This window comes from Haemorhous mexicanus, chromosome 2 (genome assembly GCF_027477595.1).
Source record: "Haemorhous mexicanus isolate bHaeMex1 chromosome 2, bHaeMex1.pri, whole genome shotgun sequence".
In the NCBI taxonomy this organism is placed as follows: Eukaryota; Metazoa; Chordata; class Aves; order Passeriformes; family Fringillidae; genus Haemorhous; species Haemorhous mexicanus.
The window spans coordinates 56,139,209-56,163,374 of NC_082342.1; the positions used below are offsets into that span (position 1 = coordinate 56,139,209).

Genomic DNA, 24,166 nt, shown 5'->3' on the forward strand with positions numbered 1-24,166 from the left:
CATTTTGTCTCAGAAATGAGACAAACATCATGTGAATATAGTTTTCTTCCCTTTCTCTGACATAAATCTGTCGTCATTTTACAGGAGCTCTGCTTTTACTATCTAGAAGAAAAGGCAGGCACACACATTTGCAGGAAGACCTAGTATCTCTTTCTTTCCATAACAAAGAAACATAGAATTAATGTTATTTTATCAGCAAAAATTATACTTTTTACCTATTATCTGCAATTCTATCCATGGCAAGTACATTATATTGTAATTTAAGTATATTATATGTATTATCTGTAAAAGGGCTGTAATAATTTCAACATACTATTCATTGAAATGCATTAATAGAGTACCTATAACACACAAAAGTTGAAATTGATGAAAATAGAGTACAATAGTATAACTACTTTCAAGGTTTTTCTTCCTAAAAGAGTCCTAGGAATATCAGAATTTATGGGCTATTTTATCCTGTCTCCACTATTTTCTTAAAATGAGAAAGATTTGCAAGATGCTAGATACTTTCCAGAGATGTCTCAAAGCAGTTCAAGGGAAAGCAGAGTAGGTATCAGATCATGAATGAGACTATATGTAATGATTTTTTCCTTTGAGAAAAGACAGGGAGAAAGGGAGGGAAGTTTGCACTTTTTTAGTTGTACTTCATAGGATGGATGACTATTGAGACAGGACTGAAGTTCTGATCAACTGGGTTGTGTCCACCAGTTCTGCCTTTCTGAGTTGGGATATGATGATCTCTGCATGGATGGGTTAAAACATTAATTGAATTCTATGGAGTTTCATAATTAATTCAAATGTGCTACATATTAACACTACTATTCTCTTTGGAATTATTTGTTTCTTTGAATGATTAAAGATTTCCCAGCCATATCTGCAGAAATAATAGTATGATTATAGAGAGGGGAGCTATGGGAAAGACAAAGAGAGACTTTTAACCAAGGCCTGTAGTGACAGGAAAAAAGGCAATAGTTTTAAACTGAAAGAGGGTAGGTTTAGAATGGACAGAAGGAAGACATTTTTTACAGTTAGGGTGGTGAGACACAGGATAAGGCTGCCTAGGGAAGTTCAGGGTGTCCTGGCTCTGGAGGTGTTCAAGGTCAGGTTGGACGGAGCTTTGAGCAATCTTGTTTAAGGAAAGACATCTCTGCCCATGACAGGATGTTGGAACCATACTTGAAGATTCTTCTGACTCAAAGCAATTTCTGACTGTATGATGTATAAACATAATTGAATACAATGTATTCAGCATCAAAGTCATTGATTTTCTGATTTTAAGTACTGCATGCAAGGATGATGTTTTGTTTTTGTTTTTCTTACCCCCTTCGCACAATTCTTCCCTTTACATTAGACCAGACTACAAGCTCAGAAAATCCTGCACATACCTGCTTCTCTCCACTGGGCTTCTTGTGATTTAACAGCAGCTCCACGGCTCCAACCACCTCCTTCCGTATGGCATGCAACAGAGCATCTCCCACATACACGTTAAAACTTAAGAGCAGCTCAATGAGCTCAAGATTCTCATTTTCAATTGCAATAAGGAGTGCAGTTCTTCCCAGAGGATCAATGCAGTTGATATTGATCTTGAAATAAATTTCTGCCTCCTCCAAAGCTTTCTTTACGCTGGCATAATCTCCTTTCTCCACGGCATTCAGGTAGGCTTTCTCTGAATGAGACAGTTCCGATTCCGCCCGTACAATGCGAAGAGGGATACGATCTCTGTAGGGAGCATTGACGCTTCTTTTGTAGTAGAACTGGGCCATATTTTATGCCATTCTAATACTTTGTCTCTGCAACATGAAAATAAAGATAAAATCAGTAATTGAGCTTGAGGGTATGGTGCACCAAATTAATATTTGCCATATGTAAATATTTAAAGCTCACACTAGAAAGCGATGTTGAAACATTTTTTATCAATAATACATGCAAGCAAAAGTGGAAGCCAAAACACTGCTTATTTGTAACTTACCAAGTAAAAGCATATCTGTCAGAATACCATTTGCTTATTTGCTTTTTTAAAATCTGTGGCAAAAGAAATTATATGATACAACAGTTTACCACCAAAAGTGTAGCTTCACTTCATGTTTAATTTCTTCATTCGGTTCTGCAAGGTCTTAAAGAGCACAGTCGCCTGTCTCAAACACTGTAAAGTCCACAGAAAGACTTTGCCATAGGAAAAGCTCAGAAGGGAGTGACAGGATGGCGACCACCCCAAATCTGACAGGGGAGAGTTCTGGTCAGCACATCCTGGTAGGTGCATCCAGACAAAAATTCCCACTGCAGCAAACTGTGTAGAGAAGCAACTGCTCATACACATATGACTGGTCAAACAAAGATCACCCCAAGTTATGGGAAAGATGGCATATATGACCACCATTGATCACTAAAGCCTCGCTCTACCCCTCAAATATGCCTCTGTGGATATCTTGAACTTGGACTGTAAGATAAGCCACTACTGCAGGGACCTGAGATAAGTTAAAGGTGGTACTATTGTCCGAGTGCTGTCTCAGACCTAGGGGGAGGTTAACAAAGCCTTGGGAGAAGAATGGATCACTGAAAATGGACATAAAGAATGTAGAATTTATGGGCCACAAGGAAAGGCAATTCAATTCAAAAACTGTGCTGAAATTAACTCTGGCTTGGTAAAAGGTAATTCCGATGGAGAGATCTTCTCTGATATCCTACAACAACCTATGTGTTGCTTGAGGATTGTGTGTGGACAAATAAATACAGCTTTTACATCTTTCTAGTCCTGCTCAAATACCCTGACTTTTCTGTGGCAGGCACAGACTGTACAATTCACTGGTGAGCTTCCCTACTAAGATTTTGATTCAATCTCATATGCTATTAGAAAAAATATTCACATAAAATGTTTTTCTAACCAGAAAATTAAAACTCAGAACCAAAAAGGAAAAACAAAATCCATAGGAGATAAATTTCCAAGGACTGGTACATAATAGTCACAGTTTTGATTCTTAGCTACTCAGTTCTAAACTAGAACTAATACTGAAACATAGCAGCAATGAAACAACTCTAAAGTCTTAAATATAGTAAAGCATATGATGTCTATGCTTTTATTCTGTATACTTTATTCGAGGACTTTGCAAAAAAAAATTCTTTATAACAAAATTATTTTTCCTGGTTCTATCTTCCCCCTGGGAAAAAAAAAAAAAAAAAAAAAGGGAAAGAGGAAAGTGGGAAGAGAAAAAAATGACCTCAAAGTACAAGGTCCACAAAAAATATTTCCCTCTACTGTTTGACTGGAGGTTGAACACCTTCTTAGAGGAAGAACTGTAGCTTCTTGTAATTTTCTCAGTTGATAATGCAAGCTGCATTAACCCACTGCTCTTTCTTCCACTTTTTTCAGTCATTAAGACAAAATCTCTGTTGAGATTCTACAGCAAGCTCTAATACATATTTTTATTATTGTGAGGTTTTCATTCATCAAAAAAAAAGTGACTTAACATAGCGAGGAAGATAGTAATTAGTCTGCTCCCTCTTTTCTTAAGCAGTGCAATGAGAGATATGCACAAAGGCTGTTACTAAGTTGCTTTCTCTGTTTTCTAGAGCAAATTAACATGGCTTGATATAGGCAGGAGGAGGCAAAGAAGATATAGGAGTGAGAACTCTCTGCCATATCCATATACAGGAGCTGAGGAATTGCCAACCTTTGCAAGATGTTTCCCAGTTCTCCTCACAGGATGGTATCAGTCTACAGTCTGGGCTACTAGAGGTTGCCCAGCCTGAGGATTATGTTCCGTTAATCTCACTCTAAGAAAAATAAAGTTCATATCCATTGCAATGTTTTGTACTCCTGGGGCAGATACCACGTTCTTAATGCACTGTATTTTATCACTTTGCTTTTCATTTTTTCATTTCAAAACTGAAAGCTCAGTTCAAGGAGGTGAAAATGTTTATGTTCAGATCCAAATTAACAGACATAAATGTAGTTCACAAGAAGGCATCTCCAAGAAAGGTGGACTGCCATACTCCATGGACAGCCATAGACACTTGAGTTTCATACTCCTGTTCCCAAACTCAGGTAGATTGGGTGCTGGATGTGGAAGGGTGTCCTGCCTGACTCCAGCTGCCACCTGACAAAGACTTAGGTATCAACACAGACTCTATTTCATATCTGTCAGGCAGATGTCAAGTTAACCCACAACAATGTACACACATTATCCAGTTTTTTGCTATTTACAGAGATCCCCAAGACCCCTGAAGAAAACTGAGGGACTGCAATTGGGGGGTTAGTGCTAAAGGCTTCTCTCTCTCGAAAGTACATTAATAAAAAGAGCATTTCCACATTTATTGTGCGAAAAACCATGAACTAACTTGTATCAATGAAACTGAGCATCAGAGATGTTTATTGTAGAAGAGTACAGTCACCTACAGATGGGATATATCATGATTTAATGAGAATAATTTGGGAGTTTCTTGTTTCTTTGTTTTTATTTTAAGTCTAATGAAGATCTTTTCGTGCTTCACTGTAAGTCATAAGGAAAATACTTGTTGGAACCTTTTTTGTTTACCTTTTCATGATTCTTGAGAAGGAGCTCTAAATTTAGTTTGTCTCTTTTAGAAGAGACATATTAAACACACATTTTCATTCTTTTAAACAGCTGTCCCCCACTAATTTGTTGACTGTACCAATTCTTGAAAATAATTACCCATAGATAAAGTTTTGTCATAAGTAAAAGTCGATGTTTACATGCAATTATGAACTAGAGATTGATTGCTGATACAGTACAGTCCTAGAAGGTGATATAAACATCAAAGATAATAGTTCCATGGGTGTTCACAAAAAAAACCTGTTAACTTTATTTTATCTACAGGTAGATACTGTTGTGTAACAACTGTTATTGGTTTCCAATTGCTTTGAACATCTCTGCAGGAAGAAGTCTAAAGAAACAGGAGGTCAAACACACAGGGCCAGTGGGAGAAGAATGAAAGAAAAAAAGTTACGGTACAAACTTATGAAAAGTGTAATTGTAGTTTCTACAGAGTCCATATACCTGACACATAATAAAAATACTTTAGAGAAGAAATGAAGACAAAATAACTTTATATGGTGCTTTCCACTGTGCCATGAAAATATCAGCAGCACCTGAGCACGAGAAATAGATAAAAAAAGGAAATCATAATACTTTGACAGGAAAGTGATTCTTATGAGAAAACATTTTTTTCTTAACAGGCAGTTTAGTTTGCACCTGCTCCAGAACACTATTTCAAATTATATGGGACTGTTTCTTTCATATGTTGTTTTTCAGGGAGGAATGATAACATTCCACTTTCTTTGCAAACCTTTACCATTTCCACTCTATCATTATTTAATAATTGCATGTCTTAAGAAAATCTGATGGTATTAATTTTGATAATCCTAAATAAATAATTTGATTTTTTTTTCTGCTGCTGTATCATTGTGTATACGTACATGCACATGCATATTATAACCACAGGCACACAGATATTTCCCCATCAAAGCTGAAGAAAAACTGCAATCAGATTTCCTTGGCATTTATTCAGCCATATTTGCTTCCTTTACATATATGATCATATCTTCCCTTTTTTTCCAGAGGACCCTGACTTGCTCTTCCTTTGCTTGCTGCCCCTCTGCCCCAAAACCAGGTGCGAGAGGAAAATTGTTACACTTACTATAGCATTACAGTATATATAGATAGATAAATATAGCATTATCCTATATAGCTTCTATATCATCAAAAGCACACTTCTGATTGTGCTCATGAGTTTGTTTTTCAGACTATTTGCATTAAAAAAAAAAAAGTGAAACTTCACAAGTAACTATGGCATCACCCTGCTCAGAACCAGAACATTTATGACAAGTGAATAACGTGCTGATTTCTCTGTGATCTTCTGAAACTATTTTATATGCACTTTTCATGGCAAAGGAAAGTTTCTGACATTTTCTAGGTTCATGAAAGTATGAAATTTTTCTTTCTAAAATAGATGTGTGACATACCAGCTTTAATCTGACACAGAATGCTGTATGATACACAGTAAAAATGATGTTCAAAGAGAATTTTGGAAAGTAAGACTAGCGCTGATAAATCCCAGTCCAAATGAAGCATGAAGTTCCTTCTCTGTCAGTCTCCAGAAGAGACTGTTTCATTTCAACAAGAACAAAAGAAATGCAGATAAGCCTTTGATTTCTGAACCCAGCATTAGTCCAGATACTGCCTTATAACCAAATGCCTAGACATCAACTTAACATGCTCTAGCACTGGGGTCAACTGGCTAGGCTGTGTCCATACTGTTAAACATACTTCACCTCAAAACAGGACAGCTGAATGAGAACTGTCTTCTGGGGATAATTTGGGGTCCATGCTAACTCCTACACTGCGCCTGGAAAGTGTGTAGGAAGATGTAATTGTATTGAACCAGCAGTTGGGCTGATTCCAGGGACTGCTTGAACACCTTTGGCTGCAGGTGATGGAGTCTCACTGATTGTGCCTGCCTTCTAGCACTGTTTATTTTACAACTGTTATAGCTGACAATACAGTATGTGGAGTCCTCACCTGAAAGCAAGTTTTCATTGTTATAACTACAGTCAGTTGCAGATTTGAAAGCTAACAATAGCAAAAGTAGCAATTTAAAATTTAAAATTTAACATTGATTCCCACATGCAGGACGTAAACTGAATAACTCGGTATGGTGCACATTCCCTATAAGGCTGTTAATTAGGAAAAGAGCTAAACCTCTTGGTTTTGCTCTGGTTTAAAATGCCCTATAATCAAAGTTTCAGTAAAGCAAAGAACATGACCTAGTATACAGCTGTAGTGGATGATGGGAAGCAGGCTGCCACATCATCTGCTTACAGGTGTTCTGGCTTCACAGTCAGGAAGGCAGGACATCAGCTACAAAGAACAACTTTTAGGGTCCCAGGTACAATGGTTATATGGTGGATTAAACGCCACCAAAATTTTATATCAGCGTCTTAACAGACCAAGACCCAGGAAAGTCTGAGTCTGAGACACTGAATGTGTAAACCTTTGATGAGGTGACCCAGATTACTTACTTTGATGGTTTTTTTGTAGAAAACAGGATGAAATTTCATAGCATTGTTTGGGGGGTTTAAAGCATGTTTAAAGCATGGTGCTTCACATATAGCATAAAGATGGTGTGTAAGTTTACTTAATGCCAAATGGGAGGAAACTTTTACCTTCTAGGGCTGATATTACACCAAATCTTAGTTGAGAATGATAGATTCTTATAACAGTGACCTTTAAAGTCTAAAAGACTACTATCAGACTGGAGTTTGAGAAATACCAAAATATAAATAAAAGACCATTGAGAGACATTAGAAATTATTACCAGATCTTAGAGGGGTAGGATGATTTGGGGTCAAGCATACAGTATTGCAAATCTGCATATTTTTTAAAACAAGAGATATTCAAGAACTCAGTTCTTCAAATACACCTAAAACTGAGCTTGATTTCATTAACCCTGTGGGCAAAAATGTGATAGCTCACCCATAAGAAAAAAAAAGGCCATCATTAGGTCACAGAAATATCATTAGATGACAATATTAAATTAGTTCATCTTCCCATCTTATTTAAACTAGAAAAAGGCAGTCTTCAGAGAAATACAAGATGCATGGTTACCTCTTGCAAATGTCCTCAGGAATCCATGGGAATGACCCTGAAGCTTGAACTATTTGTTCTTGCCCAGAGGGAAATAGTGACATGTTTAAACCTGCTACCAGAGCAAAGGAGAGAAAGACTGCTTTCCACTGACTGACAGGAACTTGTTCTTTGAAATGATGGAGCATGAACGGTGCAAGTCCAGCCTACATGCAGTAGGCAGCCAGTTCAGGGTGGAAAGGACAGGGAAGGCAATAACACAGATAATGATCTTGATGAGTGACTGCAACATCCAGTTGAGTCGACCTTCCTGTCTCCTTGGCTGGTGTTATCCTCCTGGGTAAATTGAAGGATTGAAGGAGCTCTCCAAAACAGTTTTCAAGATAAAAGTACTTCAGTGTCATCTGGCTACACAGAAGGCTGCCTTCCAGCATTTCCAACAGTAGCACTGACCTAATGCTCTGTGGATGTGATCCTGCAGCAGCCACACAGCACGGCAACATTTCTCAGGAGAACAGGGAGTGGGCTGTCCCTGCTCATGGAAAGGGTGGGTGGTCTTTCTCCAAATGAGAGGAGGATGGGAGAAGAAACCTGTACACAATCTGTTGAGAAAAGGGTTGGGCAGAAAGGGTCTGACTGAGTAAGTTCACTTGAGGAGGAAAGGAGAGAGGATGCCGATTAGGTTGGGAAATAAAGGACAGGAGCATTATTTGTGGGAATTATGCTACAAGTAGCAGTGACTTTGCTAAGTTTTAGGGTATGTTTTCACACAGAACCACATGTCTTCCCATGCTTCCTATGATGAAGTACAAGCCAGCATACACTTTGGCCAGAAAAAGAAGAGTTTGGGCAGACTGCCCAAATACTTTTAGTAAAGACTTGCTAATAAAAACACTCCTCTGTGGGTCCATTTTCAGATGTACAAGCTAAGCCAGCCCGAGGATAAGTAAAAACACTTTTCAAGTATTTAGGACCAACAGAGAGCCAGCTGTGAAGAGATCTGTGTTCATATATATATCCTCACATAAGCGTTTTAGTACTAGCTGCTGCCCTCAGAGTGGTAGTGTATTTTGTGGGGAGCCTTGAAAGAGGCTGAACTTAAAAAAACCCCAAAATAAATAAAGGCTAGTTAGGGAAAACTGTTCAAGTTTTGGAATTTATTGATCTATTTCCACCCACATCCTTAGTGGTTCTGCCCTCACCCTGCTTAGAGACACTTGAATTGGTGTATTTTAATAATTTTACTAAAAGATTTCATGAAAATAAATTCAGGAAAATTTATTATCTAAGCTCACCTACCATAGTAATCCAAAAACTCAAGTAAAAACAATTATAATATTCAATTAAATTGAAATCAAACTAACATCAAAGCAAAACATTTAAACTCAATAGCAAAGAATGTTCCACAATTTAGTTAGTTAGACAACACAAAATGTATTTAAACAAGTCTATAAGATGATCACCTATGATAAACCCTTATGAAAGAATTTGATTGAAATCAGCCAAATTAATAATTTGGTTGGTTAACTTGTCTAAAACTGAAACCTATTTACTATCTGGACCAAAGCCTGACAAAAATAATGGTAATTTTTTTCCTCAAGAAGTTGTAGACTTTTGTGATGACTAACCCCTTCCTGCCCTTGTAGCAATAAAAACTTCAAAGTGACAAGCCCTATTTGCCAGAAGTCATAAAATGACAGTTTCATGTCACTCAGGACCTTTAAATGTATAGCACAGAACATGCCCTAATGAATAACTTGACAAGGTATTATATAAGGCTTCTAAAATCCAGAATAACACTTCTTTCCAGAAATTTGCCTGCATGGCCAAATTGTCACTTATACATATGCCCAAATAACAATCCAGGATTAAAAGTCTCCAGCTAAATTACAACAAGAGTGAAAAATATAAATAGTAACCATAAGAGAATTCTCTCTACTAGGAGTGATGGCACCAGAAAGCTGTCATCTGGATTCCCTGGCTGACAAAAACATGTCTATTACAGTGCTCTATAGATCTGTGACCCAGAAGCAATTATGTGAGACTGGTAATAGCTCAAATACTTTGAGCACCCTTCAGGAAGTTTGTATATTCTTGTGTGGGAAAGTGTCAGAAGAAGGTACATTGCTGCATTACAACACAAAGACTTTAAAAATAGATCACCTGAAAATCTGAACAACAAATCTATCTCCTCAACACTTCCTTATGAACTGCTTTCTGAAGGATTATATCATGTCTCTTTTCCTCAATAATGAATCTGCTCCCAGGCATATAATAATTTCAGCATCTTATTCACAGAAAAAAAATACAGTTGACTGATAAGAAAATAGGAAATAATTGATACAGAAAACTTTCACTGTGAAAAATGCATCTTGTCAATATTTTCAACTGGCAGAAGATTAATTCTGCACTCTTTTAGCCAAGGTTTTTACTCATCTACTTTAAAAAATAATCATCCAGATTTATGTCTGGAAATAGTGAGTAAACAACTTCACTTTGAAGCACTTGTGTTATGCTTTTTTCATCTTAAGCCAGAGTGTACAAGTTCATCTAAACACAAACCAGCCTAACTTGGATTCTCATTGTAGGAATACCTCCTTGGCAAGACAACCAAATAAAAGCTGAAGAGAACAGCAAGTAACATTAATATTTCAGGAAAATGACAGCTGATTATCAGAAACCATTTGAAAAAAAAATTTAACTATCAAGAAGATCAGATGTTATGAGAGATTCACAAACATAAGGATTACTGTAAATACCTCATCTGAACTCTGACATAAGGCAGGTTGAGGGAAAATCAGCATAGCTTCATGGTCCTGAAAAACCTGAACTGGAAAAGGCTTCCTGAGCCACCAAATCCAGCCTCTCACACAGGCAACTTTCACCAACAATCTGACTCTGTAAAGATCAGAAGCAGCTGGGATCCCCCTGCTTGACCCACTGCTTCTGAGTGGTGATGGACAGACACTCATTCCTCCAGCATGACAACTGCCTCAGTCCTAAATAATGTTCAGCTATTAAGGACTGCTGACAGGATTATCTTTCTGCCAGCACAGTTGGAGAAAAAGCTATCTCTCTTTATACTTCATTTGGCCAGGCTGCATTAATAGGTCTCCTTTACAACTCCAGCCTATTCCTTGCACATTGATGCCACCTGAAACACCAGGATGCCATATCTGTCCGCAGTTCCTCTCCTGAAAAGGCACAGGTCCCCTCTAGCTCTTATCCAAACCTTTTACCCCAAACCCTGGTACCCTCAGGCATTTAACTAGAAATAGATGTCTCCAAGTAGCCAGCTGAACTGAACCTTCAGACTACTGTGTTTGCACTACTCCTTTGCCACACCACTTTTTCTGAGTGACCAAAGTGTACTTATTACTCCAAGACACACTTTCCTGCCTTGTGTGATTTCAATAATTCTCCTTCTCATGCTTAGACATTTTACTTGATTAAGTTCCAGACCTACAATCACTTTGTTCAAGACTACATCATAATCATCAAACTTTAATCTCCTGATAACCCATGTTCTTTATTTCCTCAGGTGTTTTCAGTCAAAAAAATTCTGGTAAAAGGAAAAAACTTATTTTTTAAAATTATTCTGTAAATGCTCATGCAATTTGCACTTTTAGCTAGATTAGAATAACCTTTATACTCTGCTTCCCACAATAGTGGAATAACTGGTCTCAAGGGCAAAGCAAAAGAAAGCTCATGATGCATGTACCTAATTCTGAAATAATGCATATATATAAGAACTTCTCCCAGTAATCATCTTCCTCCCCAGAGCTTGAGTTTTAATCAGTTTTCTCTACTTAGACGTATCACACCTGCTTCTGTTAGTAGTCAGTTAGTAGTCAGGCCTCTGCTTCTGTTTGTTAGTAGTCAGTAAGTCTTTGACTCCATGACTCCTTGTAGTAAAGGATGTCAAATGTTCCCTGTGAACATCATGAACTTTGTATTTGAAAACTTTGTTCTAAATATACCCACCACAACGTTATTTTATAAGATAGGTGGAATATAAGTATGAGCATTTCCTTCCTTCCTTCCTTCCTTCCTTCCTTCCTTCCTTCCTTCCTTCCTTCCTTCCTTCCTTCCTTCCTTCCTTCCTTCCTTCCTTCCTTCCTTCCTTCCTTCCTTCCTTCCTTCCTTCCTTCCTTCCTTTCCTTCCTTCCTTCCTTCCTTCCTTCCGCCCCTTCCTTCCGCCCCTTCCTTCCGCCCCTTCCTTCCACCCCTTCCTTCCTTCCTTCCGCCACTTCCTTCCTTCCTTCGTTCCGCCCCTTCCTTCCTTCCTTCCTTCCTTCCTTCCTTCCTTCCTTCCTTCCTTCCTTCCTTCCTTCCTTCCTTCCTTCCTTCCTTCCTTCCTTCCTTCCTTCCTTCCTTCCTTCCTTCCTTCCTTCCTTCCGCCCCTTCCTTCCGCCCCTTCCTTCCACCCCTTCCTTCCTTCCTTCCTTCGTTCCGCCCCTTCCTTCCTTCCTTCCTTCCTTCCTTCCTTCCTTCCTTCCTTCCTTCCTTCCTTCCTTCCTTCCTTCCTTCCTTCCTTCCTTCCCTTCCTCATATTTGCTAATAAGGCAAAACAAAGGCAATTATCAAGTGGCTAAAAAGAGAAATTTTTACTGTTTGCTCTTTTTTCCAAGTGAGTTGAATGACACCCACCTCTGCCTCTTACTAGTGAACATAAGAGGTAAACATTTAACATATTAACCACATCCAGTAGTGCCATACCTCGATTCAACCTACCTAAATTTAGACAGCCTACTAAGGCTTCTAAGTTGGAATGTATTTGTCTTGGTCTCCTTCTAGAGCTAGCAGAAAAAGGGAAGGAAAATCCTGCTGCAAACAATTCAATCAAATCTCCATTTTTTACTTTTGACTGACATAGCTGGGTATGAATCTAAGCCTGACCATGAGCATTTGAAGAATTCTCTGAACCGAAGATATTCAGAAAGTTCATTTTGAAAAGAAAAAACCTGAAAAAAAAGAAATTGCTTTTGGTCAAAACCAAATGAATACAAATGTACAAAGGATGACAGACTCTATCCTGATTAGAAATATCAGGAAATCTCCTGATATGCAGGGGCCTGTCACTATTGTAAGCCAGATGCAGCAATAATGCCACTTATGCCTGCAATAATGTGGATTATGAGACAAATTTATTTTGGAAAGGTTTCCCTTTGAAGGAAATTTATTTCTTACTCGAATACCTTTCTAAGTAAGAATACAAATACTGGCACATAAGGGGTGCACCAGGAATTGTGGCACATGTTCCCTTTCAGATGCTGTACTACATAACAACATATCAAACCACTGCTAGCCACTAGAAATCTCATTAAATGTCCTGAGATATTAAAGAAGCTCACAGATATTCTAGGGGTATATATGTACAATTCACGATAACTGGCAAGGGAAGTCATACCTACTTTTCCTTGAAACTGGTTTTCTGAGAGATGAAACTGACCCCATGCTACACAAAGAAGTTGAGCTTCAAATAGATATGTCGAAGCTGTTAACATTATTCCTCATTGTGCAGGTGTATCCTACACTCTCTGTGATCCTCAGCATGCTGACACTGCAGTTACACACTGAGCACAGGAATTTCTTTCAATCTCAGCTGCTAGTAATGGAACTTCCATTTGCAATTCTGTTTTTTCTTCCAAAGATGCGAGTATATACATAGCTGAGCATAACCCAAAGATAAAACCAGCTGCTAGTAACAAGGCCATGTACTTCTAGTAACAAATGTTGATGTTCTGGTTTGAAAGTAATTATTTTATTGGCTCCATCCATCTACTACAGTATCATTGCAAAATGCACTTTTTAAAATACTAATTTTCAGTCTTAAATTACTTATAGAAGATACTCTAGCAGATGCATGGAATCAAAAACAATGCTGGAAAACTAACAATGACTCTGTTAGAAATTCCATGCACAGGAGATGTATTAACTAAATAAGCAACAGGTTATTCTGGCCTGACAGCAACATCTTTGCTGAAAAAACAGCCGAACACACTTAGAGCAAAATCCCCTCCAGCCATTGCTTCCCTGCCACTGAAGTGAAGCCCTCAGCAGGGACCCCACTGGTCAGTCCCTGCGGGCCATGCTGCTTCCCAGGGCTCAAAACACCTGCCAGGCCACCCACAGCCAGCTGCACTGGACACTGCTCACTGGGTTAGTGCCCTGATGTTCTGGGCACTACAAACACCAGCAGTTTCTATTCAAGGAAATCTAAAATTATGGCATTCTTTCCATTGGGAGTTCCAGCTTCAGGCATGCAATAACCCTTAACAAATAATCAGGAACTATTAACATAATACCATCCATCATAAAAAGAGTAGATACTAGATACTATTTTACCAGTGCTCTGAGGAGAAAAGTCAGACAAACAACTGAAAATAATTCAATTTAAAATTAATTTCTGTGACTAGAAAGAAGAGTCCTTTTAGGAATGATTAAGAATCAAAATATTCAAAGTGATTTTTTTCTTACAGCAGCAAAACCTTCAGACTGTCAGATATCAGAGACAGAATGCTACTGAAACATGGGTCCCTCAGCTCTCTACACTCACTGCTTGGAACAAGGAGGAAAATTAAATTGCCATTGGTACATAATGTGCTTGAGTGCTCACTTAATGCTGGTTGTGTAAGGAGAAGCTGACTGAAGTTTTAATATTGTTCACAGTAACAATTCTCATGGTAAAACAAGCTATTTGTTTTCCAGAGGTAGAACTGTTTCTAGACTAATCACACTCATTTGCTTAAATACTAAGACAAATGGGACTAATTCAAGGGTAGTATAATTTAGACATTGCCTTTACAGAGTAGCTCCAAAGCTCACTGCACAGTGGCATGACAGTGAGAACTTAATCAAGCTAATTGTCTCAAAACATAAGGTCAGCCTCAAGGTAGAAATCCCAGCTGTTAATAAAACTCTTCTTCTCAGAAACAATTACTCAGTTTGACTGAACAAGAGTATCTGGATCCTGCATTTTACAGATACCATAAGAGTGAAAAATATCCACCAGTTTTAGCATTTTGGCTCTATAACTTATGGGACCTGGCTAGAAAAAAAATTGTAACATAAAAACAACAAGAGATGGGCAGTGGATCACACAACAGAATGTGTCCATTGGAATATGGCAAATAACACAGAATTGAGCATTACACCCAGTGGCAGTGGACCCTAAAACTATACTCTCATTTATTTCTGAAAAGCAACCAACTGTTTGGATGAGAGCTGAGTCAAAGAGCTGTATATATTTGACAATCATTTACTGGCAAGTTTTTGGCAAGTTTTTGCTTTAGGCAATCTCATGTCCTTAGACTACTTCTTTTGGGAGAGTAAAACTGTGGGTGGCATTCAGTTCAGGGTTAAGACACCTACGTTAAATGTCTAAATGTAGATATTGGCATTTGAAATAAGTCCTCAAACTCCCTCTGTTACCAGTGGATAACCAGGATGGGATTCGTTTTCTAAACAGAGAATGACCTTTAAGATATCTTACATGCCTGAGACATCCTTGGAAACTGACCAAATACAGAATATCCTCCTTTGTCCACAGGTAGAATCCCAGAAGGCTGCCATATCAGATGTCACTAGACACATACCTTTTACCCTACTCTATCACAGCTTTAGTCAGTAAAAGTAGCAGCACTTGCAAAGTGCTACAACTCGCCTTAGGGATCGACATGCCAGTCAGCTCCAACAGGTCACAGACTGTTTTCTCACCCAGCACGCTCATGGACACCTGCATGAAAACCCTGTGGGGGCTTGAATACAAATCCCATATGGTGAGCAGAATTCAGTTGCCTGAATATTGTCTGTAGGGCCACAAGATGATGCACTGAGGTTACAGAAATGATCTGGGTCAGGTGAAAGCCATGGCAGGCAGGGAAAGGGCTGCCCCTAGGGTGGCTATCATCTGCCAGGCTACGTACCAGGAGGAGCCCAGGAGCACACTGAATTTAGATGTCTGCTGGGGAAGGGAGAATGCAGACCATCTGCTTTAAGGCAGCTGCAGTACAAGGGGGTTGATGTCAAACTGCTGTGCAGTCTATAAAAAAGCCATGCACAGGGGCAGAGAGACAGAAAGGAGCATGTCTCTTCTTCCCATGATGTCTAAGGGTTAGAAAAAACTGAGAATTCAGGGCTGCTAGCAACATCCAGCAATGGATGGGAGATGTCTATGCAGCTTCACCTCATTGCCTGAGTGGAGTTTGCCATGCACTTTTTGCTACTAATAGAAAAATCAAGAATGTCTCCCATTAAATCAATATCTGAAGAGAAAATGAAGATATAAAGCATTAGCAGCCATCATTTGGCACAGATGAGGCTGTTGCAGGCATTGCTCCATTTTTGGGACAATCAAAGTTTTGCCTTGACACAAAGTGCTAACAGGCAACCAGGTGTTATCATCCCACAGCTTGATACCCTGTTACTCCACATTTGAGCAAACGTCAGAGCCCTTCTGGGCTGCCATCTGCTTATTTCCAATCTATGATATTTGGCACACTACTTGCCCCACTAGAGATATATATTGCTAGGGTTAAATCAGGGTTGCCAAGATTTCCCAATAATTTTCATGGATACATGATTATCATATCACATTAGAAAGGCAAAACAGCACAGAATATAAATGATGGACACATATGCATGTATTTCAGCACTAGGGGAGAATGTTTCACAGTCCAACACACTTCACGATTCAAAATGCTTTCCAGATATTTTGCTGGTATTTCACTTTGCTATCTCACACCCCATTACTTCTAATTATACTCAACCCTGACCTATTTAAATAAATTTTGCTAACAGCCTGCTTATTGACAAGCACTCATTTAAGTTGTTTTCATCTATGACATCTATCAACTGGAAAGATTTGGGGTGAACTGGCTATATATTTGCCTTTTGCTATGGGACAATGGACAAAACTTTCTACTGCAGTCACAACTTCTGTCACATTTTCAGGGGTGACAGCATCAGATGGCTTCAATATCATGTCTCATCCCTGAAGCAAGTCTTTATCCTAACCTTTTCCTTCATGTTCTTCAATCAACTTATTTTATCCACATCTCTCCTCCAAAAAAACCAATAAACCAAACCCCCTTTCGCCCAAAAAAATCCTGTCCCAAACCCAAACCAGACTAAACCAAAAATAGGAAGTATAAAGGAAATTAAGCCAGGTTTCTTGAGAACACTGTTAGCAGGCTATCTGCAAAGCTTCAGTTTGTGTCAGGTGAGAAGGCAGAAGTGAGGAATTGAATTGGCTGGTGACCAGCTTTACTTCTACAAGTCCAGTCTGATTTGATCAGAGCAGATGAGTGACTGCTAAAATAGCTAATCTCTGCCACATTGCTTTTAACTGTGCAAAGGAAGGCTGATCAAGAGCAACCACCAAAGAGGAAGCAGGAGCAGGTGTACCTGTGCCTGTCTGACATGAGCCCTACTGTCACAGCTATATTCAGAAAACCACCTGCTACCACACAGATCTGCATGTGACAGAACCAAGGCATAAGAAAGGCACTAGTCTGCTTTCTGGGGCTTGCTTTGTGCTTCTCAAAAGCATGTGCAAAACCTGAGTGGGTCATGACAGCACACTGGAGCTTCAGCATTATTTCTTCATGCTGTCATTCCTATAGGAATAGATAAGACTGCATCTGCCTCAGCAAATATCACAGTGCAGTAGGAGCAGAGCTCTTTGCTGAGAGCCGGGTACTTCAGGCGATGTACCTCAGATGAGCTCTATCCTGGTCCAGCAAGCTGAGCACTAGCAGCTGGAGTGTGGCAGGAACACACCTGGAGTCAATGATCTGTCTTTGGATCGTGTAGAGAAATCCAGTCCACAGACTCCAGGCCTCTCTGCAGTGCCAGACAAAGCTTGGTAGGATGGGGAAAAGGAGGAGGGAAAAATCACTTAAGAGGGTACTCTGCTGTTATGATACTAGACTAATGTAGATGCATCTACAATAATTCAACTTCTTGTTTTCAGTTCAGAAACTTTTGTGCTGACATAAATTGCTCTGCTCATTAAATACCGAAGACATCTCCCCCTATCCCACTGCTATTTGACAGAATTGCAGTTATTTCCAAGCGTCCTGGTGGATGGTACATTAATTTTTTATGCCCCTACCATAATCAGGGAAGGGTTCAGTTACCTACGTGGCAGCATGATCTTTAGTGCATGACTAAGTTCTCTCTGTGTTGAGTCCCTCCCAACCCAAACTGTTCTATGATTCTACAACTTAAACTCCACTTCTTTGTGAAAAAACTGTTGCTCCCAATCCATCCCCCAACACTTCTTCACAGATCTAGAGGAAATTGTTCTTCAAGTAAGACACTCAGTCTTTCTCTTGAAAGTAAAAATATTATAATCCATTTTTTTAGGAAAATTACCTTGGATCATTGCTTTCAAACCAGAAAGACATGTTATTCTTGATGTTCATAGAAGGGTTCGGTGTTCAGAGAACTTGGTCAAATCTGGAACAAAGCATTCTGAGATTGTTTACATACATATATTCTAATCCCAATGATTTTCTGAAACATAGTAGTTTTCAGTATTATTTCTGAATTTTGCCATTGAAAAAGAAATTCAAAATTGACTACAACAGGGAGAAGGGACAAGAGCATGATGACAAAGTCTAGTGCTTAGAGCAATTGCCTGAAAGAGCCAGTGCTCAGTTCTGCATTCAGGACTGGCTAGAAATAAAGGCACAAGAGATAAGGTAGGCCTTTCACCAAAGACAAAATTAGAATCATAACAGAGGACTGTAATGAGAATATGCTCAAATTTATTACATGGTCTACAAATTGAGAATATGAACTGAAAATTGCGAAGTAATTTTTACCCTATTAACTTTTTAATTATCATTTGCCATAGCAAAATGTCGTTCTGCCAGAGCATAATGTTAATTTTTAACGTGCATTAAAAAGAATTTAGACTTATGCTTTCTATGTATTCTACAGTGCAGATCAAGTAAGCAGAATATGATACTTAAAAAAAGAAAAGTCATTCTATTTTGGATGCTACTACAGACTTTAAAAATTACAGGTCTTAAATTCTATCCATATTTTGTACTGACCTCAACAAGTCAAGAGCGATTTGTCTCCAGCTGCTTCTTTTTTTTTTTTCCCCTTCTTCATTGAAAATAAACCTCTGTGGCTGCTTTTCTAATTTTGTAACAGTTATGTATGATGGACCAATGAGTGTAGAATACTCTGGGCTTTTTAACTATTCTTCAGAAATTCTGCAAGTCAACCTTGATAGTGAAATATTGCTTCATATAACAGGACAAAACAAAACTATTTTATAAATATATGTGGAGAAGACACCTGGGAGCAATAATTGAGGGATTTCCAATTGCTTATGTTCATCTGCAAGTCAGAAACAACTCTGTCATCTAGGAAATTGTGAGAGTTCCTTAAATAATTACCATGAGGCCTTTCTAGAAGCAAATCTGCTAAACTGTTACCACTATGCCCAGTGTGAATAAAAATGCTTTGTATATTCTTTTTCTTTTTTTCTATTCTCCACACACCACCCAAAAATGCCTAAATAGAGCAACACTGTATTTTGAGACGATTTCTGATTATTACTAAAAGAAATCTAAATAAAGCTCCTCACATTAGATAGAGCTTTGTTCTTCTCAAATCCTTGCTTCAGGAGACATGGCAATATGCTAAATTGCAAGGATCATTTGGACCAAATGCATCTTCATCGTGGATATTTCCTCTGAAAATATATTCACAGGACTTGGATCTTCTACTTGCATATTTTACAAAATGCAGGTGGAGAATAGAGACAAAGATGTCAGATAAAGGGGATCAGAGATATTTTCTGCTGCTTAAACAACCTTCAAAGTGAATCCAGTGATGACTTTTTTAAATAGTTGGACTTTTGAAGAATAATCAGACTTCAAGGGCAATTTCATCACACTTTCAATATAAAGTTAAAGGGAAAAGGCTGTCAAGCTGCAATAAGTTAATGCACTACAAATAATTACCACGCCCATAACACCATCACTCTCTATCTCAAACAAATCAGTTGCCAAGTGCAAAGTTCTAAGCTTTTGTCAGACAACTGGCAAATAGTTTCAACTCCTCCACCCCAAGCTTATAAATAAAAAAAAAAAAAAAAGTTGCTAAAATAAGATATTCTGAATTATAACTTCCGCCATGGTCCAGCCAACAAATAAAACATACCTCCTTACTTATAGAATTGATCTTGTTGGAATACATAGAAGATAACACCTGAACCACAAAGCAAACATAGTGGCTGTTGTACAAGATCCTTTGGAATGTAATAAAAGATGTAAGGAAAAGCAAATGGAACTACAGGTTCCCTGTATCACAAGTTCTGTCAGAAACATACCTGGAAAAAAGCTGAGACTTTTTTCTGTACTCTTCCTACCCTCTGGCCATTAATTCACACTCAAGTGTACCCAGGGCCACCAAATTTAAGAGCATAACCAACTTATTGGTTAACATATTTCAACTGGAGTGAGAGGACACAGGCAAAGAAAAAAATCTAATAATGAAAAGATGACAGTGCAATGAGGCTCAGTAAGTTTGAAAGTGAAATGCATGAGAAACATATTAAAATGACTAGGGCCAGTAGCTTCTCAAGACAGACATAAAATCAGACAATTGTGAAAGCTTCCCATGTCCTGATACTATGTCTTCACTTGCACCAAGACAAACAGTCAGCTTCATCTTTGCCCACGACAGTGAGATCATCATTTCTAACTGGCATGTAAACTGTTGTGGAGGAGTTCCTCCCACCTAAGTTTAGTTGTCTAAATTTAGTTGTCCACAGTAGTCTTAGTTAAATTTAGTTGATTAACTAAGGGGAGTCCTCCTTTACAGTTACTGTAGTGAAGGAGGCTGCTACAGATTCCTCATATGTACATCTCAGATACTTTCTTTAGGATCAGATTAATTCCTCCTGGAGACCTTGTGGGCTACAAGGGAGGCTGATGCTGATTTGTTTGGATTTAGACGTGCGTAAATGGATTAGAAAGACTTTCAGTATGTCATCCAGAAAATGGATTTAGTCTACAAATTCTTTCCATGTGGGGCACATGAGTTATGAAAGGCAGAAGGAGACAGTTTAATTATGTATTAAATGGTGTTTGGATAGATGGCAATTTAGATCTGTAGTACACATATTTATAGATTTAGAGTTGTCTTGCACAATGGAATTATTATTAACCTTTATAACAACTACAACAATTGTATTTGTAAAATAAAAAGTGTGGCATGCCCAGTTTTTACATTTGATAAATTATTTGTAACCTAAAACTTAAATAAAATAGGTCTTAGTTTAATTCAACTTTTAAAGTAGGTACTCATGCTTGACACATTTTATCAGTTTTGTGAGACTATAATATAGTTTCTTCAAGAAAATTTTTTTTTTATCTTCATCTTTTATAAAATGAATTTATGTTAACAACTCTGAGTGAAAACCCTTTCAAAAAGCCATTTATGTTATGACTCTGGAAACCTACTTTTCCTTTTCTTGTTAGATGAACATAATGTCCTTGGTACAACATGTAACTTAAAATTACAGCATCACCATATGACAATGTCAGGCACATTGGAGAACTCAGATCTAAAAGGGTACAATTCTTGGATTTTAAATCTTTCATTCATGCCACTGTGAAGGTCAGATGTCGATGTTTTGAGTTGGTTAAGGACCGTGGAATGTTTTGCTTCTCAGCTTAGAATATTCTTCCCAAGCAGCCGCAGGGTTTGTTCCTGGGCCTAAATCAAGACTCAAAACATTCCACAACCCTTTGCCTTGTAAACTGAAACATCAATGTCTGCCCCACATACGACCCCTCCAGAAAGAGGGCACAGGGGATGAAACATAATCACAAGTATTCTTACACATTATTTAGGAAGAACCACCTTCCAGCACCACAGAACTTTAAAATAATTAATTAGATTTTAAAACCCCATACTTCAATTAAAAGGGTTTTCAGCTGGCCTGGCTTAGAAAGAACAAATTCCAGACATCAGGTTCTGCAAATTTTGCTTTTATTTTTGCAAATAATTTTGCCATGAGAGCAGCCAGAAAACAGAATTCTCCAGACTTTTTGCTGCAATCGAGTGTGCACTACAGCTTTTAAAACCTGGTAGAGGGAAACTCTAATTTACAACCTTTAATTTCACATTATTTCATACAGTTTGTCCAGGACACCTTTCCTACTGGAGACAGAAGAAATAAGTTTTTACTAGAAACAAATACTTCACTAGTATTTCTACCACCATTTCCTATTTTTAACAATTATATTTATCGTTAGGCTTTGTACTTCAGATTGTTGCTTATGTTCAGAACTATTTCTTTTCTATTTTTGGATCTGATCCTTCAGCACTAAACATTTCATTCCCACACCACTGCCTTAAAGAGACAGTAAGAACACATAGGAAACTACAAAAATAAATGTTTAGAAACAGCTAACCTTGTAGCATGTAACAGAACCCCAACACCTCTAATATATCACAGCTTTTTCCTTGGGGATCCAAAAAAAGATCATGGTCAACCACGTGCCATGTATCCTTGACAATAAGCTGTGAAAACAGCTGCTTAGTACTTAGTCCACTGCATATTTCCTGTTTGGTTTTAAGCACAGAAAGCTCTTCCACAGACAGCCAATTCATTGTGAGAAGCATCTACCTCTGTTAAAGCAGGACAATACCACTATTGATTTTATGATGCAATTCTACTGAACAGCTAGTTTACATTACAAGATAGCCAGTAATGGGTTGAGATCATTGATCAACAATAAGGATGAGACCAGACTGAGACAAAAGAAATGTGCTCATGTGGGAAGATGTCACTAATTCAGGACTGCAAGGGGTCAGAGTGATCCAGACCTTCAGAGAGAGGAATCATGTGATCCACTACAATAGCTTGGGAAGTTCAGATGCCAGCACCCAGGAAAACCACCTTCAGAAATCTGGCAGAAAAAGGATGTAATCCACTGCAGGCTGGAGAAAGCATGGAGAAATAAAGCCTTCACTACTAGGAAGGCAGAATACAGTGGTTTAGGAGGAAGGCACCAGAACCACCACCAATTCCCTTCAGAATATTGCACCCTGGACAAAATATGCTTCATGAAGAATGTGATGTGGATTAAGTCTCATCCATCAGGGGACTCTCCAAAATAATTCCAGTATCCCCCCCACAATGATGTAATCTATACCAACAAAAGCACTTGTCTGTTGCCATAGCATTTTTAACAGTATACTGTGGTTAGTGGTGAGTATGGCCTCTCGCATCCAGCTAAATGACCTAAGTATTTGAGGAAAATATTTGAAAGACATCTCTCCAAGGCTAAGCAAGAATGTGGAATGTGTGGAATGACTGAAGGCTTCTAATTAATTAAAGCTTTTCTTCCTTCTCTGGATGATGCCAACATTCTCTACTTGTCTTTATTTGAGATTGTTGTGAGGCTTTTTAATGAATCAGTGACATTTACTTATTGACTGCACATTGTACATAATCTCCAAATGCTCCAGTACTTATATACCACTTTTACTTCAACAGAAGAGAAGCAGATGTTGGAAGTTACTGGGGAAACAATAACCTGAAAGCTCGATGGTGTGGAAATATCTAATTTAAATTGGAGCAATAATCTCTGCTTTGCTGATTTTCTGTGTATGAAGGAAGAGAAACACAGCAATTATGATCTAAAATAAATAGCACTCCTGGTAGCCTTTCTGAATGAAGACACTGAAGTTGTGTTGGTGGGCAAAGAGTGCATACAGTCCTTCATCAATGTCAGGAAGCACCTATTGTCCTCATGCTGGGTGCTGGGAATGCCAGCACACAGTTGTCCAGCTCTTTCCCAGGGAACCTACCAGTGCCTAGGCAGTATACGTAGATGTCATGTGAACAGTGCGTGGACACACATCCTCTTCTCTCCTCTGTGTTTTGGTCAGACCTATGTTTGCTGCTGGATTTATTTGCTGTTATTGAATCAAACATGACCTCCAGCTTGTGATATGAATATGTAGCTCCTCATGGTGTAGAGCAGGATCCAGCTGAGCTTGAAAAGTAATTGTGGAAATAAAGGATGATTATCAACACAATTCCAGCTTGCAGAGACCATAGTTGAGACACAGTGTTGTCAAATCTGCCAATAAAAATAAACTTCTGTCTTGGTACTTTTTTCTTTCTTTTTCCTTCTTGAGCTTTAAAGATGCTGAAAGGCCTTGAGGGGAAGCTGAATGAGGAGTGGCTGAGCTCACTTGGTGTGTTCAGCCTGGAGGAGACTGAAGGGAGACCTCACTGCAGTTACAGCTTCCTCCTGAGGGGTAGAGGAGGGGCAGGCATTGATCTCTTCTCTGTGGTGACAGAATTCAAGGGAATGGCCTGAAGTTGTGTCAGGAGAGGTTTAGGTTGTATATTAGAAAAAGGTCTTTCACCCAGAGAGTGGCTGGGCATGGGAACAGGCTGCCTAGGGAAGTGGTCACAGCACCAGCCTGACAGAGTTAAGAAGCATTTGGACAGTGCTCCTGGGCGTATGAGGGCACAGGGTGCTTGGGGATGGTCCTGTGCAGGGCCAGAATCTGGA

At 38.7% G+C, this 24,166-nt stretch overlaps 1 protein-coding gene across 1 annotated transcript in view; it reads right to left on the reverse strand.

Annotated features, from left to right (window-relative positions):
• The window catches only part of TRPC4 (transient receptor potential cation channel subfamily C member 4), a 130,918-nt gene that overhangs the window by 79,289 nt on the left and 27,463 nt on the right, over nt 1–24,166 (reverse strand). Inside the window, exon 2 of the mRNA XM_059838918.1 lies at nt 1,386–1,790. Within this exon, the coding sequence (XP_059694901.1) occupies nt 1,386–1,763 (378 nt within the window). The 5' untranslated portion in view covers nt 1,764–1,790. The remainder of the gene's footprint in view (nt 1–1,385; nt 1,791–24,166) is intronic.